This window comes from Pseudophryne corroboree, chromosome 4 (genome assembly GCF_028390025.1).
Source record: "Pseudophryne corroboree isolate aPseCor3 chromosome 4, aPseCor3.hap2, whole genome shotgun sequence".
In the NCBI taxonomy this organism is placed as follows: domain Eukaryota; kingdom Metazoa; phylum Chordata; class Amphibia; order Anura; family Myobatrachidae; genus Pseudophryne; species Pseudophryne corroboree.
In genome coordinates this window covers 210,935,810-210,957,425 of record NC_086447.1, presented here as the reverse complement: position 1 = coordinate 210,957,425, position 21,616 = coordinate 210,935,810, and the positions used below count along the sequence as shown (strand labels likewise).

The 21,616-nt window shown below is 48.7% G+C and overlaps 1 protein-coding gene across 1 annotated transcript in view; it reads right to left on the bottom strand.

Annotated features, from left to right (window-relative positions):
- Positions 1-21,616, bottom strand: part of FARSB (phenylalanyl-tRNA synthetase subunit beta) — a 183,299-nt gene that overhangs the window by 31,391 nt on the left and 130,292 nt on the right. Inside the window, exon 16 of the mRNA XM_063915908.1 lies at positions 14,220-14,372. Within this exon, the coding sequence (XP_063771978.1) occupies positions 14,220-14,372 (153 nt within the window). The remainder of the gene's footprint in view (positions 1-14,219; positions 14,373-21,616) is intronic.

The following is a 21,616-nucleotide window of genomic DNA, read 5'->3' as shown; positions in this document are numbered from 1 at the left end:
AGGATGGTAACTGCATGCCAATTTACAAACTATATAACCTGATTTTCAGGTCTCTATGGTCTTTACAATGCACTCATTTGTTATTTACACAAAACTCAAACCTCCCCAAAAGTGATTGTCACATGTTTGTAGTCCCAGCAGCTCCCACACTAAGGGGTATATTCAATTAAAGTCGGATCCATTCCGACATTCATTTGTCAGAATGGATCCGACCAGGGCTATTCAATGGACATCTCAATTCGACTTAAAAAAGTCGAATTGAGATGCGGGAGGGGAGACGGGGGAGAGCCGCGGCTGTAGCGCTGCTCTCCAGCATCTGCCCAGGTCTCTCCCCGTCTCCCCCCTCCCAGTTACTCCTCTCTCACAGCCGCCGCTCCCCATCCCCCCTCTCACAGCCGCCGTTTCCTGTCCCTCCTCTCTCACAGCCACCGCTCCCCGTCTTCCCCTCTCTCACAGCCGCCACTCACGGCAGCGTCTACACGAGGTCTCGCTTGCTGGAGCCGGGTGGATGCTGCTGTGAGAGGCGGCTGTGAAATCCTCCAGCGCTGCTCACCCCGTCCCCGCCTTGGCTCTCCCTGTCCCCGCCTCTCCCCATCTCACTAGACTTTTTTTAAAGTCAAACTGAGATGGTCAAAAAGGGTTTTGGCCCCGTTTTTGACACAAGCACGTGGATCGGCAGACATTCCGCTGACCCACGTGCTTCTCAACAAGTCGAATTCGACTTGTCGAAAAATTTGAGGTTGTACTGAATAGGTAGAATCACGATTCGACCATAAAAAGTGGAAAACTGCCGAGAGGCAGCTTTTGACTTCAATTGAATATACCCGTAAGTCTAGCAATATTTTTAAAAGACCTGCAGTTAATCAGAAGAGTATGAAAAACAAATATTTTCCAATTATAATTTTCTACTACTGTGCCACACTACTACTGTGTGTTTCAATCCTGTAAGTATAATTGACCTAATTTCTTGCAGTAGGTCATATAATTTTAAAATTCTATGCCTTGCAGGGCTACGTATTTCCTTTTAGACAAGGAAAAATAAGAATTTATTCACCGGTAATTCTATTTCTCGTAGTCCGTAGTGGATGCTGGGAACTCCGTAAGGACCATGGGGAATAGCGGGCTCCGAAGGAGACCTGGCACATCTAAGAAAGAATTAGGACTACCTGGTGTGCACTGGCTCCTCCCTCTATGCCCCTCCTCCAGACCTCAGTTAGGAAACTGTGCCCGGAAGAGCTGACACAATAAGGAAAGGATTTGGAATCCCGGGTAAGACTCATACCAGCCACACCAATCACACCGTACAACTCGTGATACTATACCCAGTTAACAGTATGAATAACAACTGAGCCTCTCAACAGATGGCTCCAAACAATAACCCTTTAGTTAAGCAATAACTATATACAGGTATTGCAGACAATCCGCACTTGGGATGGGCGCCCAGCATCCACTACGGCAGGCATGTCCAAACTGTGGCCCTCCAGCTGTTGTGAAACTACATATCCCAGCATGCCCTGACACAGTTTTGCGGTCAGAGAATGCTAAAGCTGTGTCAGGGCATGCTGAGATGTGTAGTTTCTCAACAGCTGGAGGGCCGCAGTTTGGACATGCCTGCACTACGGACTACGAGAAATAGAATTACCGGTGAGTAAATTCTTATTTTCTCTGACGTCCTAGTGGATGCTGGGAACTCCGTAAGGACCATGGGGATTATACCAAAGCTCCCAAACGGGCGGGAGAGTGCGGATGACTCTGCAGCACCGAATGAGCAAACTCAAGGTCCTCCTCAGCCAGGGTATCAAACTTGTATAATTTTGCAAATGTGTTAGAACCCGACCAAGTAGCAGCTCGGCAAAGTTGTAAAGCCGAGACCCCTCGGGCAGCCGCCCAAGAAGAGCCCACTTTCCTCGTGGAATGGGCTTTTACAGAGTTAGGATGCGGCAGTCCAGCCGCAGAATGTGCAAGTTGAATCGTGCTACAGATCCAGCGAGCAATAGTCTGCTTTGAAGCAGGAGCACCCAGCTTGTTGGGTGCATACAGGATAAATAGCGAGTCAGTCTTCCTGACTCTAGCCGTCCTGGAAACATAGATTTTCAGGGCCCGGACTACGTCCAGCAACTTGGAATCCTCCAAGTCCCTAGTAGCCGCAGGCACCACAATAGGTTGGTTCAAATGAAACGCTGATACCACCTGAGGCAGAAATTGGGGACGAGTCCTCAATTCCGCCCTATCCATATGGAAAATCAGATAAGGGCTTTTACAAGACAAACCCGCCAATTCTGACACACGCCTGGCCGAAGCCAAGGCCAACAGCATGACCACTTTCCACGTGAGACATTTTAGCTCCACGGTTTTAAGTGCTCAAACCAATGCTACTTTAGGAAATCCAACACCACGTTGAGATCCCAAGGTGCCACTGGAGGCACAAAAGGGGGCTGAACATGCAGCACTCCCTTAACAAAAGTCTGAACTTCAGGCAGTGAAGCCAGTTCTTTTTGGAAGAAAATCGACAGAGCCGAAATCTGGACCTTAATGGAACCCAATTTGAGGCCCATAGTCACCCCTGACTGTAGGAAGTGCAGCAAACGACCCAGCTGAAATTCCTCCGTTGGGGCCTTCCTGGCCTCACACCACGCAACATATTTTCGCCATATGCAGTGATAATGGTTTGCGGTCACATCCTTCCTAGCTTTAATCAGCGTAGGGATGACTTCCTCCGGAATGCCCTTTTCCTTCAGGATCCGGTGTTCAACCGCCATGCCGTCAAACACAGTCGCGGTAAGTCTTGGAACAGACAGGGCCCCTGCTGCCGCAGGTCCTGTCTGAGCGGCAGAGGCCATGGGTCCTCTGAGATCATTTCTTGAAGTTCTGGGTACCAAGCTCTTCTTGGCCAATCCAGAACAATGATTATAGTTCTTACTCTTCTCCTTCTTATTCTCCTCAGTACCTTGGATATGAGAGGAAGAGGAGGGAACACATAAACCGACTGGTACACCCACGGTGTCACTAGAGCGTCCACAGCTATCGCCTGAGGGTCCCTTGACCTGGCGCAATATCTTTTTTTTTTTTTTTTTTAAATAAAGTATTTTTATTTCGAAGGAGAGTAGTTTGCATACAGACATTGCATAACAGGAACACAATAAACACGTAATGACATGTCCTCATCGGGGAACAGCATTCTCTTTCGACTTATTATCAAGCTATGTCATTTGCTCAGAGGCGCATAGGAATGTACAGTTATATATACACCATTATTTTGCATAATCCGTACACTCTAGTATTCATGAAATCACATTATACTTTGTTTTGTTTCCCCCCCCCCCCCCTCAAATATAACACTTACGGACAACCCGTCCGAGTAAAACCTTTTAAAAAAGAAGAAAAAACAATCAGAAAACAAACACACAGAACCCCAGAAATAAAAAAAAAAACAAAGAGACCAAGACCATTAGGGGGAAGAGGACGCATTGGGGGACATTAGCACTCTAACTCCTACCCTGTCCAGCTGGGCACAGATCCACCCTCTCATTCACAACCCATTGGGTGAGAGGGAAGCCTATGGCCCTAGAAAAACATAACTTGGCAAATCCAGGACTTGTTAGTAACCCTATCACCATTAAATTGTAGGGTCTGGGACGGAGTATATGGATTCCAGCCATGGAGACCAAATTCTTTCAAATTTAGCGGAGGCATTATGTTTCATATAAATGTATCGTTCCTTAAAAACAGTGTCGTTTATTAGTGCCTTAAGAGCGGGGAGTGTAGGGCCCTTAGGGGCCATCCATAGCCTCGCGATGCTCACCTTCGCCAGTGCACATATGTTGCGAGCATATAGGCCCTCTGGACCAGACAAAGTCAGAGCCACCCATTCCCAGGATGCAAAATTGCGGAGTAAGCATAGCCTCGTCCACCCCTGTGTTCCCCAGAATCGATCCGACCCCCGCCCAGAAAGCCCGCAACACCGGACAATCCCAAATGAGGTGCCAAAAAGTACCTGCAGTCATCCCACACTTAGGGCAGTCACTCACACGACCCGTCCCGAATTTGGCCAGTCTGGCCGGGGTCATATATATTCTATGCAAAAGGAAATATTGTATCTGTTGATACCTGATGGATTTGGTAACCGTGCACGGAGTTTCCAAAGCAAGGGCCCAGTTCTCTTCATCTATGGGGCCCAGATCCTGCTCCCATTTGACACGGAGACGTGTCAAAGGATCTGTATGGAGTTTGGCGAGTAGATAACCATAAGCACGGGAAATCATCTTAACTCTACCCAGCAAACTTACAAAGGTCTTAATGGGAAATGGTATCATTTTAGGGGGGGAATTGGCGAATTGGGACTGCAAGGCATGTCTGAGCTGGAGGTATCTAAAAAAATAGGAGTTAGGCAAATTAAACTCATCTTTTAGTTGTTGGAAGGATTTGAGCGTATTATCCGTATAAAGGTGATTTATGGAAATCACTGATTTAGGGGCCCAAACTTCCCTCCCCTCGAGCGCATACAGTTCAGGAAGCCATTTAGAATACCAGAGGGGGGTGTCCGGGTCCAATCCATCAAATTTCAAAAGAATTTTTAGTGCCTGCCACACTTTCATGGCTTGGTATATAAGAGGGGGGAGGAACCGGGCCATGCTCCCACTCAGCAACACCTGCAGGGGGGATAAGTCGGGGAAGTAGCATTGGACAAATACCCAGTGTAGAGAAGTGACGCCAGTATCCTGCACCCATGCACTAATATGAGACAGCTGAGCGGCATAGTAGTACATCTTAAAGTTTGGCAAGGCCAGACCTCCGTCGCTGCGCAACCTGGTAAGAGTGTTCAGTTGTATTCTAGGACGTTTGCTAGCCCATATTAAAGAAGACAGGACACTATTCAATTTTCTAAAGAAGGATGGATGAATATATACAGGGGATTGCAGAATCACATATAGAATCTTAGGTAGTATCATTTTTACGAGGCTGACCCTGCCAGATACAGTCAATGGAAGCTTACACCAAGTCTTGGATTTACGAGTAATTTGTTGCATGATCGGATCAAGGTTCAAAGGTGTAAAGTCAGAGGGGTCATTGGTTACCTGAATCCCAAGATATTTAAATTTTGCCGTCCAATATAGCGGTAGGGAGATTTTAGGAACAGCAGGGGGGGGGGGGGCCAATCACAGGCATAATAGAGGACTTAGACCAGTTAATATGAAGGCCTGAATATTCACCGAACTCCTCAATCAATTGCAACAATGTAGGCATAGACCTGGTGTAATCCTGCAGAAACAACAGCATGTCGTCAGCGTAAAGGGCAATCCTATCCTCACAAGGGCCGGTATGAATGCCCACCATACCTGGATGGGACCTTATTAGACAGGCCAAGGGTTCGATGGCCAGGGCAAACAAGGTTGGGGACAGAGGACATCCCTGCCTGGTCCCGCGAAACAGGCGGAACGAGGGAGAAACGTAGCCATTCACCGAGATCCTGGCAGTCGGGTGCTGATAAAGCAATTTAATCCATTTTATAAAATTAGGCCCGAAACCCATAGTTGTCATGACCTCCCATAGATAGGACCACTCGATACTGTCAAATGCCTTGGCGGCATCCAGCGAGACCACTACCGAGTCAGAGGGGAAGTCATATGGGATTTGTAAGATGGTATATAATCTACGTAGGTTAATAGAAGTGGACATCCCTGGCATAAAGCCGGTCTGGTCGGAGTGGATAATGGAAGTAATTACGGTGTTGAGTCGAACTGCTAGAATCTTTGCCAGGATCTTAGCGTCAGTGGGAATCAATGATATCGGTCTATAGGATTCCGGGGATCTAGGGTCTTTTCCGGGCTTCGGGATCACTATAATAATCGCCTCCGCCATAGAGGGGGGAAGTTGATCATTAACAAAAATATCAGAATACAGGGCGTGAAGCCTAGGACCGAAGAAATCAATGTGGGTCTTGTATACCTCTGAGGGGATGCCGTCATAACCCGGTGCCTTGCCGCTGGGAGACAAGCAAATAGCCGCATTTACCTCTTCCAGAGTCAAGGGTACCTCCAGCATCTCAGAGGCCTCCGGGGGGAGTGTGGGTAGGGGAATATTACTTAAGTAAGCGGAGAGGTCTGATGTCGAGTCTACCAGTTGTGAGCTGTAGACCTCAGCATAGTAGGAGCGGAATAGCTGCGCAATTTCCGGCGTGGTGTTCACAAGGGCGCCATCGCTACCGGTCATCTGAGCAATTGTAGAACCTGGGCGGTCACTGTGCACCAAGCGAGCCAACAGGCCACCTGGCCTATCGCCCTGCATATAAATATTAGTAGCCTGAAATAGAAGCGAGCGCGAGTTTTTATCAGACAGATGGGCCACCCATGCCGACTGGGCCGCCAGCCAGCGTACCTTCAGCGCAGGGGTGCCATCCACCAAGTATCTAGATTCCAAATCCCTGGCGTCACTCTCAAGGGCTCGCTCTCTCTCTCTGCAGGACATTTTGAGGGCAGAAATACGTCTAATATACGTTCCCCTTAGGAATGCCTTAAATGAATCCCAAACCACTGTTCCGGGGGCCGAGCCTACATTGTCAGTAAAGTATCCCTCCCACTGAGTCACCTGGTCAGAGCAGTCACCTATTTGCAGCAGCCAGGAAGGATGCAGTTTCCAATAAGATTGACCCCTCTGGCTCACCATAGCGAGAGTCAACACCATAGGGGAGTGATCAGATATACCCCGGGCCTCGTACTGGACGTCAACCACCCTAGGGAGAAGAACGGGGGAGAGTAAGGTCAGATCGATCCTGGAGAACGAACCGTGCGTGCCAGAGAAGCATGAAAACTGTCTAGTCGTAGGGTGTCGAGCTCTCCACACATCCACCCACTGCAAATTATTCAGAAAATCAGCAAATTTAGTAGGACTAGAGCGGACCCCAGCAGCCTGCGGAGGGCGCCATCTGTCTAAAGCTAAATTCATGACATTGTTAAAGTCACCCAAGCAGATTACCGGGGTGTCCGGAGAGGAGGCTATGAATGAAGCGGCTTGCTGTAGTACATCGTACGAGAATGGGGGGGGGGGATATAAACCGCCAGTATCTAATAGGGTTGGGAACTTAGTCTACATTCAAGGAACACAAATCGACCGTATTTGTCAGTCTTGACCGATACCAGCTCAAATTGGACCGATTTCTTTATCAGGATTGACACACCCCTGGAGGAAGAGGAGTGAGAAGCGTGATAGGCCCAGCCCACCCATGGTCTCCTAAGTGACAGTAACCTATTCCCCTCCAAGTGAGTCTCGCAGAGACATGCAACATCCGGGCCATATTTCCGAAGTGTAGTTAAAGCTAAGGAACGCTTTATCTTATTATTTAAACCTCGAACATTCCATGTCAGAAATTTCAAATTAGCCATAGATCTGGTAATATTCTATGTAGTAACCTAAAGATACAGTCCAGCGAATATTCCTGGAAATTGTTAGTGAGGGTAAGAACAGTGCAATACTACTCAATCCCTGACTCTCAATCGACAGTATCCAATGCATCAGACATACTTCCCACATCAAAATGAATGTACTCCAAAACAAATTTAAGCATGAGAAAAATAAACTATAGAAAGAAAAAAACTTGTGTAAGGCACAGCAACAAGCTGTTCGCTGAACTCTACCCCCCCTCCCCGTATACCACCCCTAACTTCGGCATACTTAAATCCCAAACTACCGTTTCTATCTCTCAAGGGCTAAATACTAAACAAAACCCTTAACCAAAAACAAGCGATCAAGAGAAAGAGAAGAAAAGTCCTGAGCCACCAACGCCAAGGGGGGGCTCCCTGGACAATGGGTAGATGCCTCTGGTGGTCCCAACCGATTAGACAGTGCAGGGCCTCAATCCGGTGCCATCTGGCGCGCTCCCGGTGCATATCTGTCCAGCCATTGGGCCGCCTCTCTAGGGGAATTGAAGAATTTGGTTTCCCCGTCCGCTATCACCCGGAGTCGGCAGGGGAATAGCATAGAGTAGGAGAGGTTCAGGTCTCTGAGGCGCCTCTTGATAGGCATAAACTGGGCTCGATCCTTCTGGACGTCCGCGGCAAAGTCAGGAAAAGCAGACACGGTAACCCCGTTCCTGGTTAGGGGGCCTTTTGTGCGTCCCAACCGGAGGACCGAGTCACGGTCCTTATAATGCAGAAATTTGGCGATGAAGGTGCGCGGAGGGGCGCCAGGAGGTAGAGGACGAGATGGTATCCTGTGTGCACGCTCCACCGTAAACTGTGCCGTGAAGGATTCAGCGCCGTACAGTTCCTTAAGCCATGACTCCAGGAAGACCTCAGGCTGGGAGCCCTCCTCCTTCTCCGGCAGGCCCACAAAACGCACATTATTTCTACGCAGCCTTCCCTCCATGTCTAGTAATTTGGATTTAAGGGATGTTACTTGCTGGGTTACCGTGGAAATAGATTGTTTCATAGGACCGCACATATCCTCCAGATTCGAGACACGGGTTTCTGCCTCTCCCACTCTCTCTCGTATGCGCTGGACGTCCTGCCGAAGCAGTGAGAGATCACACTGCACTTTCTCCATCTTATCTGAAAGACGCTGTTCCGATCCAGCTATTGCCTCCAGCACTTGTTGAAGGGATGGAGCCGCGGGTGTGTTAGGGGATTCAGCAGCTGTTGCAGATGGGGAGTAGGAGTGGGACGGAGAGGCTCCCTGCGAAGCGGCCTGCGAGGCCCGTTGGTTTAGTGGGTTAGGTTGTCTGGCAAATTTCTCCAGCTTCGCTGCAGCCGTGCGCTGGCCGTCCCGAACCATGACGGACAATAGGTAGTAACAGACACTCCGGTATAATCTCAGGTCAAAAGCGTAGAAGGAGACATCAGCAATGAGTGAATTTTAGGGTTGTAATAAGCAGAAACACATCCGCAGCTGGTCTCCAAAGTAGTAGGCAAATGTAAAAGAAAGTACTGGCAGCGTCCCAGAATATAGGTGAGAGCAGGAGTGATGCAGTTATTTAGTATGTAAAATAAGACAGCAACTGAAGTCAAAGTGTAAATTGATCCCAGGAGGTAGAAGTCACTCACCAGTTACATACCAGGCAGCCTTTAAGTGAGTGTTCCCTCTATGACTGGAAGCAGCAGTCCAGAGCAATGGGGCCGTTCATGCAGCTATCCACGAAATGGCCGCCACACACAGTGCCCTTTTCTCCCCTCCAGGATTTGCTGGGTACGTTCCGAAAGGTCAGGGCCCCGATTTGCAGCCCACAAGTAGGAGGGTGACCAACCGTCGTCCCCACACTGCCCCACGGCGTCCAGCAGCGACAGCGGCCCGTCGCTGAGGCCCCGTGCACAGCGCGGCCGGGAATCTCCAAAATTGAGGCCGGGGATCCGGAGGAGGTATAGGCCGCAAATCCGGATGTATGTCTCCTCGGCCGTACAGACCCCGGGGAGAGCGGGGAAATCGCCTGCCGGTGCCCTGCAGCGTAGGGAAGAAAAGCAGGGTATTCAGGCACACCAAAGGGGTCAGGATATTACAGGAGGATGTTTAATCCAGGGAGCTCCCGGGATCTGCTTCCTACTCCTGTGCTGCCGTGGCCACGGCCCCGGCGCAATATCTTTTTAGCATGTTATTGAGGCGGGACGCCATCATGTCCACCTGTGGTCGTTCCCACCAGTGTACAACCAGCTTGAAGACTTCTGTATGAAGTCCCCACTCTCCCGGGTGGAGGTTGTGTCTGCTGAGGAAGTCTGCTTCCCAGTTTTCCACTCCCGGAATGAACACTGCTGACAGTGCTATCACGTGATTCTCCGCCCATCGAAGAATCCTTGTGGCTTCTGCCATTGCCATCCTGCTTCTTGTGCCACCCTGTCGATTTACATGGGCGACAGCCGTGATGTTGCCTGAATCAGCACCGGTTGTTTTTGAAGCAGGGATTCTGTTTTACTCAGGGCATTGTAAATGTTCCAGAATATTTATATGCAAGGAAGTTCTTGTCCTTGGACGTTTTCTTCCCTGAGTGACTGCCCCCCACCCTCGGAGGCTTGCATTCGTGGTCACCAGGACCCAGTCCTGTATGCCGAATCTGCGGCCTTCACGAAGATGAGCACTCTACAGCCACCACAGCAGAGACACCCTGGCCCTTGGTGACAGGGTGATCCACCGATGCATCTGAAGATGCGATTCGGACCACTTGTCCAATAGATCCCACTGGAAGATCCTCGCATGGAAACTGCCAAAGGGAAACGCTTCGTAAGAGCTACCATCTTTCCCAGGATTCGCGTGCAGTGATGCACAGACACCTGTTTTGGTTGCAGGAGGTCCCTGACCAGAGATGATACTTCCTGGGCCTTCTCCTCCGGGAGAAAAACCTCCTTCTGTTGTCCAGAATCATATCCAGGAACAGCTGACGCGTCGCGGGAATCAGCTGCGACTTTGGGATATTCAGGATCCAGCCGTGCTGATGCAGCACTTCCTGAGATAGTGCTACGCTGACTAGCAACTGCTCCTTGGACCTCGCCTTTATCAGGAGATCGTCCAAGTACGGAATAATTATAACTCCCTTCTTTCTAAGGAGTATCATCATTTTTGGCCATTACCTTGGTAAATACCCTCGGTGCCGTGGACAGACCAAACGGCAACGTCTGGCATTGGTAATGACAGTCCTGTACCACAAACCTGAGGTACTCCTGGTGAGGTGGGTACATGGGGACACCCTCTTCCAGGCTTGTATAACCGCCCTGAGCGATTCCATCTTGAACTTGAACTTCCTTATAGAAGTGTTCAAGAATTTTAAATTTAGGATGGGTCTCACCGAACCATCTGGTTTCGGTACCACAACATTGTGGAATAGTAACCCCGCCCCTGTTGAAGGGGGGGGGGGGGGGGGGGTACCTTGATTATCACCTGCTGGAAGTACAGCTTGTGAATAGCGTCCAGTACTACCTCCCTTTCTTTGGGAGCAGCCGGCAAGGCAGATTTGAGGTAACGGCGAGGGGGAGTGGCCTCTAACTCCAGCTTGTATCCCTGAGATACCACTTGTAGAACCCAGGGATCTACCTGTGAGCGAACCCACTGGTCGCTGAAGTTCCGGAGATGCGCCCCCACCGCACCTGGCTCCGCCTGTGGAGCCCCAGCGTCATGCGGTGGACTTTAGAGGAAGTGATGGAGAATTTTGGTTCCAGAAAACTGGCTGTCTGGTGCAGCTTTTTCCCCCTTCCCCCTGCCTCTGGGCAGAAAGGAAGCGCCTCTGACCCGCTTGCCTTTTTGTGGCCGAAAGGACTGTACCTGATAATACGGTGCTTTCTTAGGCTGTGAGGAAACCTGAGGTAAAAATGTCGACTTCCCAGCTGTTGCTGTGGATACTAGGTCCGAGAGACCCTCCCCAAACAATTCCTCACTCTTATAAGGCAAAACCTCCATGTGCCTTTTAGAATCAGCATCACCTGTCCACTGCCGAGTCCATAATACTCTTCTCAGAAATGGACATTGCATTAATTTTAGATGCCAGCCGGCAAATATCCCTCTGTGCATCTCTCATATATAAGACCACGTCTTTAAAATGCTCTATGGTTAGCAAAATAGTATCCCTGTCTAGTATCCATATTATCTGACAGGGTATCGGACCAAGCTGCTGCAGCACTACACACTGAAGCAATTGCAGGTCTCAGTATAATACCTGAGTGTGTATATACAGACTTCAGGATAGCTTCCTGCTTTTTATCAGCAGGCTCCTTTAAGGCGGCCGTATCCTGAGACAGCAGTGCCACCTTTTTTGCCAAGCGTGTGAGTGCCTTCTCCACCCTAGGGGACGTCTCCCAACGTAACCTGTCCTTTGGCGGGACAGGGTACGCCATCAGTAATTTTTTTAGAAATTACTATTTTCTCATCGGGGGAACCCCACGCTTCTTCACACACTTTATTCAATTCATCTGATGGGGGAAGAACCACTGGATGCTTTTTCTCCCCAACTATAATACCCTTTTTTGTGGTAACTGGGTTAATGTCAGAAATGTGCAACACATTTTTCATTGCCGTAATCATACAACGGATGGCCCTTGTGGATTTTACATTTGTCTCATCGTCGTCTACACTGGAGTCAGACTCCGTGTCGACATCTGTGTCTGCCATCTGAGGTAGCGGGCGTTTTTGAGCCCCTGATGGCTTTTGAAACGCCTGGGCAGGCACGAGCTGAGAAGCCGGCTGTCCCACTGCTGTACGTCATCTAGCCTTTTATGTAAAGGAGTTGACACTGTCGGTTAATACCTTCCACATATCCACACTCTGGTGTCGACCCCGCAGGGGGTGACATCACACTTATCGGCACCTGCTCCGCCTCCGTATAATCTTCCTCATCAATCATGTCGACACAGCCGTACCGACACAAGCACACACACAGGGAATGCTCTGACTGAGGACAGGACCCCACAAAGTCCTTTGGGGAGACAGAGAGAGAGTATGCCAGCACACACCAGAGCGCTATATAATGCAGGGATTCACACTACACACAGTGATTTTTCCCCTATAGCTGCTATAAATATACAGTTTTTGCCTATATTTAGTGCCCCCCCTCTCTTTTTCACCCTATTGAGCCTGGAAACTGCAGGGGAAAGCCTGGGGAGCGTCCCTCCAGCGGAGCTGTGAGAGGAAATGGCGCCAGTGTGCTGAGGGAGACAGCCCCGCCCCCTTCTCGGCGGACTTCTCCCGCTTTTTTAAGGATATTTTTGGCAGGGGATTTTACACATATATAGTCTTACTGACTATAGTATGTGTTTTATGCCAATATAAGGTACTCTTATTGCAGCCCAGGGCGCCCCCCCCCCAGCGCCCTGCACCCATCAGTGACCGGAGTGTGTGGTGTGCATGGGGAGCAATGGCGCACAGCTGCAGTGCGGTGCGCTACCTTAATGAAGACTGGAGTCTTCAGCCGCCGATTTCCTGGACGTTCTTCTTGCTTCTGGCTCTGCAAGGGGGGCGGCGGCGCGGCTCCGGGACCGGAAGACCGAGGCTGGGCCTGTGTTCGATCCCTCTGGAGCTAATGGTGTCCAGTAGCCTAGAAGCCCAAGCTAGCTGCAAGCAGGTAGGTTCGCTTCTCTCCCCTAAGTCCCACGTAGCAGTGAGTCTGTTGCCAGCAGATCTCACTGAAAATAAAAAACCTAAATATATACTTTCTTTTCTAGGAGCTCAGGAGAGCCCCTAGTGTGCAACCAGCTCGGCCGGGCACAGAATTCTAACTGAGGTCTGGAGGAGGGGCATAGAGGGAGGAGCCAGTGCACACCAGGTAGTCCTAATTCTTTCTTAGATGTGCCCAGTCTCCTTCGGAGCCCGCTATTCCCCATGGTCCTTACGGAGTTCCCAGCATCCACTAGGACGTCAGAGAAAAAACCAACTATTGTCATTTTCAAAAGCAGATTTTATTATGGAAACCTTTGTGCAGAATCCTACTTTTGGCGGTTTTGGACAGGTTTAATGTTACTAAATCAAGAACCATCTACTATTTCTTGATGTTTGTAATGTTAGTAATAATACACCCACAAATGAAAAAAAACAAAAACTTCTTATTGGACGATTTTGGGTACTTTTTTTGCTGTAAGGATTTAAGCAAACTAATGGTATTCTGTAAACATAAAAACAGTAATATAATGCAAATGTAATATGTATGGGTTCTGAATAAGCAAATTACTGATATTGATGTTGGAATATGAGCAGTGTCCAAAGAGTGTCAAAATAAGGTCAGCACAGGGGTGAGAGAACTCTCAGTGGCAAAGGTGTTAAACCAATAGCCCTCTATGTTTTGTTTTTTTTAACAAAACAAGTCAATGTACTATAGTTTACTAGGACTAATTCTTGTGGGAGTGTATTTTATATTGGCTAGGCTCTTACTGCAAAGAACATTTTACAGATAGAGAGGAAGTCTTTTTCTTAGAAGTAGTAAACCTTGTGTCCATTAATCAAATATGACTGCATCTCCCCTTAAACCTAACTTTTGCTTTTAAACTATTAATTGTTGTGGTCTTGGTGGAATTTAATACTCCTTTGTCTGCACTCTTTACCTTTTAAATCCCCCAGCTTGGAAAAGCTGCCATTTAATAAATACCCCCTTGTTCTTAAGACAGGACCCTAAGGAATGAAGCCTGCAACTTTATACCAATTGACGTATCAAACATTGATAATTAGTCTCTGAAGACCATTCTTCTATCTATTCAGATTCCTAAGATATTCCATTGACAAACAACCTCACTGGCGTCTCAGACATAGAGACAGTCTCTTACCGGAGGCAGCCTTGATCTGGTAGCCTCTCTCTCCACCAGGGCACACGTCCAACAGCTGCATGATGCGGTCCAGCAGGCCATGGATCACCTCGAAGCCTGGATTCTTGTTGTAGTACACAGCGCAAAGGTGTCGGTGGTTCCGTGCACCAACATCTTAAGGGATGAGAAGAGCATTCTTGGTTAAAGTGGGCCTACTGAGACGGACTAGTTATCTATACATCAGACCAATCAAACACACACATAGATAGATAGATAGATAGATAGATAGATAGATAGATAGATAGATAGATAGATAGATAGATAGATAGATAGATAGATAGATAGATAGATAGATAGATAGATATATCTATATATACACACACATTATATGTATATTTTATATAACATATTTTACACTCCCTCCTTTCATGCCTGCATAATGGTCAAAGGTAAGAGCCTCAAAGCAAGTATGACCATCCTAAGTAGAATGCAGGAAGAAAGCTGGTGCCATCAACTCAAAGTCAGACACTACCAGCATGAACTGCGGACAGCTTTCTCAGCTAATGGGAAACTCTGCATAGGGGGTCTCACACTCGCTTCCGTATTATATAGTCAATGCAATATTTATCACACATACATAAAATAAGAATTTACTTACCGATAATTCTATTTCTCGTAGTCCGTAGTGGATGCTGGGGACTCCGTAAGGACCATGGGGAATAGCGGCTCCGCAGGAGACTGGGCACAAAAGTAAAGCTTTAGAACTACCTGGTGTGCACTGGCTCCTCCCCCCATGACCCTCCTCCAAGCCTCAGTTAGGATACTGTGCCCGGACGAGCGTACACAATAAGGAAGGATTTTGAATCCCGGGTAAGACTCATACCAGCCACACCCATCACACCATATAACTTGTGATCTAAACCCAGTTAACAGCATGATAACAGAGGAGCCTCTAGAACAGATGGCTCACTACAGCAATAACCCGATTTTTTGGTAACAATAACTATGTACCAGTATTGCAGACAATCCGCACTTGGGATGGGCGCCCAGCATCCACTACGGACTACGAGAAATAGAATTATCGGTAAGTAAATTCTTATTTTCTCGGACGTCCTAGTGGATGCTGGGGACTCCGTAAGGACCATGGGGATTATACCAAAGCTCCCAAACGGGCGGGAGAGTGCGGATGACTCTGCAGCACCAAATGTGAGAACTCCAGGTCCTCCTCAGCCAGGGTATCAATTTTGTAGAATTTTACAAACGTATTTGCTCCTGACCAAGTAGCTGCTCGGCAAAGTTGTAAAGCCGAGACCCCTCGGGCAGCCGCCCAAGATGAGCCCACCTTCCTTGTGGAATGGGCTTTTACAGATTTTGGCTGTGGCAGGCCTGCCACAGAATGTGCAAGCTGAATTGTACTACAAATCCAACGAGCAATAGTCTGCTTAGAAGCAGGAGCACCCAGCTTGTTGGGTGCATACAGAATAAACAACGAGTCAGATTTTCTGACTCCAGCCGTCCTGGAAACCTATATTCCCAGGGCCCTGACAACGTCTAGCAACTTGGAGTCCTCCAAGTCCCTAGTAGCCGCAGGCACCACAATAGGTTGATTCAGGTGAAACGCTGAAAACCACCTTAAGGAGAAACGGAGGACAAGTCCTCAATTCCGCCCTGTCCGAATGGAAAATCAGATGAGGGCTTTTACAGGATAAAGCCGCCAATTCTGACACGCACCTGGCCCAGGCCAGGGCCAACAGCATGACCACTTTCCATGTGAGATATTTTAACTCCACATATTTAAGTGGTTCAAACCAATGTGACTTTTGGAACCCAAAAACTACATTTAGATCCCAAGGTGCCACTGGAGGCACAAAAGGAGGCTGTATATACAGTACCCCTTTCACAAACGTCTGAACTTCAGGGACTGAAGCTAGTCCTTTTTGGAAAAAAATTGACAGGGCCGAAATTTGAACCTTAATGGACCCCCATTTCAGGCCCATAGACACTCCTGTTTGCAGGAAATGTAGGAATCGACCTAGTTGAAAATTCCTCCGTCGGGGCCTTACTGGCCTCGCACCACGCAACATATTTTCGCCAAATGCGGTGATAATGTTTTGCGGTTATATCTTTCCTGGCTTTGATCAGGATAGGAATGACTTCATCCGGAATGCCTTTCTCCTTCAGGATCCGGCGTTCAACCGCCATGCCGTCAAACGCAGCCGCGGTAAGTCTTGGAACAGACAGGGTCCTTGCTGGAGCAGGTCCCTTCTTAGAGGTAGAGGCCACGGATCCTCCGTTAGCATCTCTTGAAGTTCCGGTTACCAAGTCCTTCTTGGCCAATCCGGAGCCACGAATATAGTGCTTACTCCTCTCCATCTTATAATTCTCAGTACCTTGGGTATGAGAGGCAGAGGAGGGAACACATACACTGACTGGTACACCCACTGTGTTACCAGAGCATCTACAGCTATTGCCTGAGGGTCCCTTGACCTGGCGCAATACTTGTCGAGTTTTATAAACATGTGGAAGACTTCTGGGTGAAGTCCCCACTCTCCCGGGTGGGGGTCGTGTCTGCTGAGGAAGTCTGCTTCCCAGTTGTCCACTCCCGGAATGAATACTGCCGACAGTGCTATCACATGATTTTCCGCCCAGCGAAGAATCCTTGCAGCTTCTGCCTTGCCCTCCTGCTTCTTGTGTCACCCTGTCTGTTTACGTGGGTGACTGCCGTGATGTTGTCCGAATGGATCAACTCCGGGTGACCTTGAAGCAGAGGTCTTGCTGAGCTTAGAGCATTGTAAATGGCCCTTAGCTTCAGGATATTTATGTGAAGTGATGTCTCCAGGCTTGACCATAAGCTCTGGAAATTCCTTCCCTGTGTGACTGCTCCCCAGCCTCGCAGGCTGTCATCCGTGGTCACCAGGACCCAGTCCTGAATGTCAAATCTGCGGCCCTCTAGAAGATGAGCACTCTGCAACCACCACAGGAGAGACACCCTTGTGCTTGGTGACAGGGTTATCCGCTGATGCATCTGAAGATGCGACCCGGACCATTTGTTTAGCAGGTCCCACTGGAAAGTTCTTGCGTGGAATCTGCCGAATGGGATTGCTTCGTAGGAAGCCACCATTTTTCCCAGAACCCTTTCATTGATGTACTGAGACTTGGCTCGGTTATAGGAGGTTCCCGACTAGCTCGGATAACTCCCTGACTTTCTCCTCCGGGAGAAACACCTTTTTCTGGACTGTGTCCAGGATCATCCCTAGGAACAGAAGACGAGTCGTCGGAATCAGCTGCGATTTTGGAATATTGAGAATCCAATCGTGCTGCCGCAACACTACCTGAGATAGTGCTACACCGACCTCCAACTGTTCCCTGGATCTTACCCTTATCAGGGAATCGTCCAAGTAAGGGATAACTAAAATTCCCTTCCTTCGAAAGAGTATCATCATTTCGGCCATTACCTTGGTAAAGACCCGGGGTGCCGTGGACCATCCATACGGCAGCGTCTGAAACTGATAGTGACAGTTCTGTACCACAAACCTGAGGTACCCTTGGTGAGAAAGGTAAATTGGGACATGAAGGTAAGCATCCTTGATGTCCCCTTCTTCCAGGTTCGCAATCACTGCTCTGAGTGACTCAATCTTGAATTTGAACCCCCGTATGTAAGTGTTCAAGATTTTAGATTTAGAATCGGTCTCACCGAGCCGTCCGGCTTCGGTACCACAACAGTGTGGAATAATACCCCGTTCCCTGTTGCAGGAGGGGTACCTTGATTATCACCTGCTGGGAATACAGCTTGTGAATGGCTTCCAAAACTGCCTCCCTGTCAGAGGGAGACATCGGTAAAGCCGACTTTAGGAAACGGCGAGGGGGAGACGTCTCGAATTCCAATTTGTACCCCTGAGCTATCACCTGAAGGATCCAGGGGTCTAATTGCGAGTGAGCCCACTGCGCGCTGAAATTCATTGAGACGGGCCCCCACCGTGCCTGATTCTGCTTGTAAAGCCCCAGCGTCATACTGAGGGCTTGGCAGAGGCGGGAGAGGGCTTCTGTTCCTGGGAACTGGCTGATTTCTGCAGCCTTTTTCCTCTCCCTCTGTCACGGGGCAGAAACGAGGAACCTTTTGCCCGCTTGCCCACGAAAGGACTGCGCCTGATAATACGGCGTCTTCTTATGTTGAGAGGCGACCTGGGGTACAAACGTGTATTTCCCAGCTGTTGCCGTGGCCACCAGGTCTGAAAGACCGACCCCAAATAACTCCTCCCCTTAATAAGGCAATACTTCCAAATGCCGTTTGGAATCCGCATCACCTGACCACTGTCGTGTCCATAACCCTCTACTTGCAGAAATGGACAACGCACTTAGACTTGATGCCAGTCGGCAAATATTCCGCTGTGCATCACGCATATATAGAAATGCATCTTTTAAATGCTCTATAGGCAATAATATACTGTCCCTATCTAGGGTATCAATATTTTCAGTCAGGGAATCCGACCACGCCAACCCAGCACTGCACATCCAGGCTGAGGCGATTGCTGGTCGCAGTATAACACCAGTATGTGTGTAAATACATTTTAGGATACCCTCCTGCTTTCTATCAGCAGGATCCTTAAGGGCGGCCATCTCAGGAGAGGGTAGAGCCCTTGTTCTTACAAGCGTGTGAGCGCTTTATCCACCCTAGGGGGTGTTTCCCAACGCACCCTAACCTCTGGCGGGAAAGGATATAATGCCAATAACATTTTAGAAATTATCAGTTGTTATCGGGGGAAACCCACGCATCATCACACACCTCATTTAATTTCTCAGATTCAAGAAAACTACAGGTAGTTTTTCCTCACCGAACATAATACCCCTTTTTGGTGGTACTCGTATTATCAGAAATGTGTAAAACATTTTTCATTGCCTCAATCATGTAACGTGTGGCCCTACTGGAAGTCACATGTCTCTTCACCGTCGACACTGGAGTCAGTATCCGTGTCGGCGTCTATATCTGCCATCTGAGGTAACGGGCGCTTTAGAGCCCCTGACGGCCTATGAGACGTCTGGACAGGCACAAGCTGAGTAGCCGGCTGTCTCATGTCAACCACTGTCTTTTATACAGAGCTGACACTGTCACGTAATTCCTTCCAACAGTTCATCCACTCAGGTGTCGACCCCCTAGGGGGTGACATCACTATTACAGGCAATCTGCTCCGTCTCCACATCATTTTTCTCCTCATACATGTCGACACAAACGTACCGACACACAGCACACACACAGGGAATGCTCTGATAGAGGACAGGACCCCACTAGCCCTTTTGGGGAGACAGAGGGAGAGTTTGCCAGCACACACCAGAGCGCTATATATATATATATATATACAGGGATAACCTTATATAAGTGTTTTTCCCTGATATAGCTGCTGTATTTTTAATACTGCGCGTAATTAGTGCCCCCCTCTCTTTTTTAACCCTTTCTGTAGTGTAGTGACTGCAGGGGAGAGCCAGGGAGCTTCCCTCCAACGGAGCTGTGAGGGAAAATGGCGCCAGTGTGCTGCTGTGGAGATAGGCTCCGCCCCCTTCTCGGCAGCCTTATCTCCCGTTTTTCTGTGTATTCTGGCAGGGGTTAAATTCATCCATATAGCCCAGGAGCTATATGTGATGCATTTTTTGCCATCCAAGGTGTATTTATTGCGTCTCAGGGCGCCCCCCCCCCAGCGCCCTGCACCCTCAGTGACCGGAGTGTGAAGTGTGCTGAGAGCAATGGCGCACAGCTGCAGTGCTGTGCGCTACCTTGTTGAAGACAGGACGTCTTCTGCCGCCGATTTTCCGGACCTCTTCCGTCTTCTGGCTCTGTAAGGGGGCCGGCGGCGCGGCTCTGGGACCTATCCATGGCTGGGCCTGTGATCGGTCCCTCTGGAGCTAATGTCCAGTAGCCTAAGAAGCCCAATCCACTCTGCACGCAGGTGAGTTTGCTTCTTCTCCCCTTAGTCCCTCGATGCAGTGAGCCTGTTGCCAGCAGGTCTCACTGAACATAAAAAACCTAAAACTAAACTTTTCACTAAGCAGCTCAGGAGAGCCACCTAGTGTGCACCCTTCTCGTTCGGGCACAAAAATCTAACTGAGGCCTGGAGGAGGGTCATGGGGGGAGGAGCCAGTGCACACCAGGTAGTTCTAAAGCTTTACTTTTGTGCCCAGTCTCCTGCGGAGCCGCTATTCCCCATGGTCCTTACGGAGTCCCCAGCATCCACTAGGACGTCAGAGAAACTGGAATTAGGCTACACTGCTATTGTTACATTTTGTAACCCACATTTATTTTAAATCTCCATATCACTAACAGCTGATATATAACAAGCCTGCCAGCATGTGTACCCCCCCCCCCCCCCCAAATATGCATGTTAAAAACGTAGTTCACAGACATACTGTATCGCATTGGCCCTGCAGCACAGCCGATAGCAGATATAGCCACAGAAGCATCAGCACATCTGGTTGTGTACAGCCGGTAATACTTGCTTCAGAGGCCACCAGTGCCGGAGATCTCAATTGGGCCAGCACATTTAGTGCCCAGTAGTGACATCAAGCACGACACATCAGGTGGATGATTGGTAAGTGTGTATGCACTCAAGCTAATAGGCATTCATTTTGTGCATTGTAAATGCTGCCTGCTGCATTCAGTGGCTTTAATTATCAGAATTTATTTATACAGGGCCACTAATTATACAGAGAATATATGGAAAGTACATCAGACCCTGCCCCATTGGAACTTACAGTCTAAAAACCCTAACACACATACACACACACACACACACACACACACATACATATCAGTCAGCAGCCGATTAGCCTACCACATCTACAGAGTGGGAGGAAGCCCATGCAAACACAAGAAGAACATACAAATGATTCAAATTCATGACCAGCCAGGCTTACCACTATGTCACTGTGCTGCCCAATATACATTAAATTATGGAACTGAAGTATCCTCTACTAGCCTCCTATACACAACAGAAATGAAAATGAAATACTAGCAGGTACCTACCCTAAATGTGGCATTCAAGTCCGGAAATAAGCAGTTATTTACTTCCTGCACAGATCACTGTACAGCCACATGGGTCACTGATCCAACTCTCCAACAAAGCCAACCTATCAGCTAAAGCAAAGGCAGAAAGAAGCAGCTGCTACACAACTTTTCATATAGCTCAAAATGTTTACTCTCTCCAATCAGCACAGTGTACTGTGAGGCAGAAAGCACTGGTGCACATTTACACAGCGCAGAACAACAGAGGTGCAGAGGAAACGGATAGTGCCGCATGCCTCAATATGCCCAGATGTGCACACATTATCACAATTACACCTGGGGGTGTTTGCACAGAAGCAGTAGTTTACACCAGCCGATGGGAGAAGTGGAGTAGAAAGAGGTTTTGCAGAGCACTGCTGAAATGAGT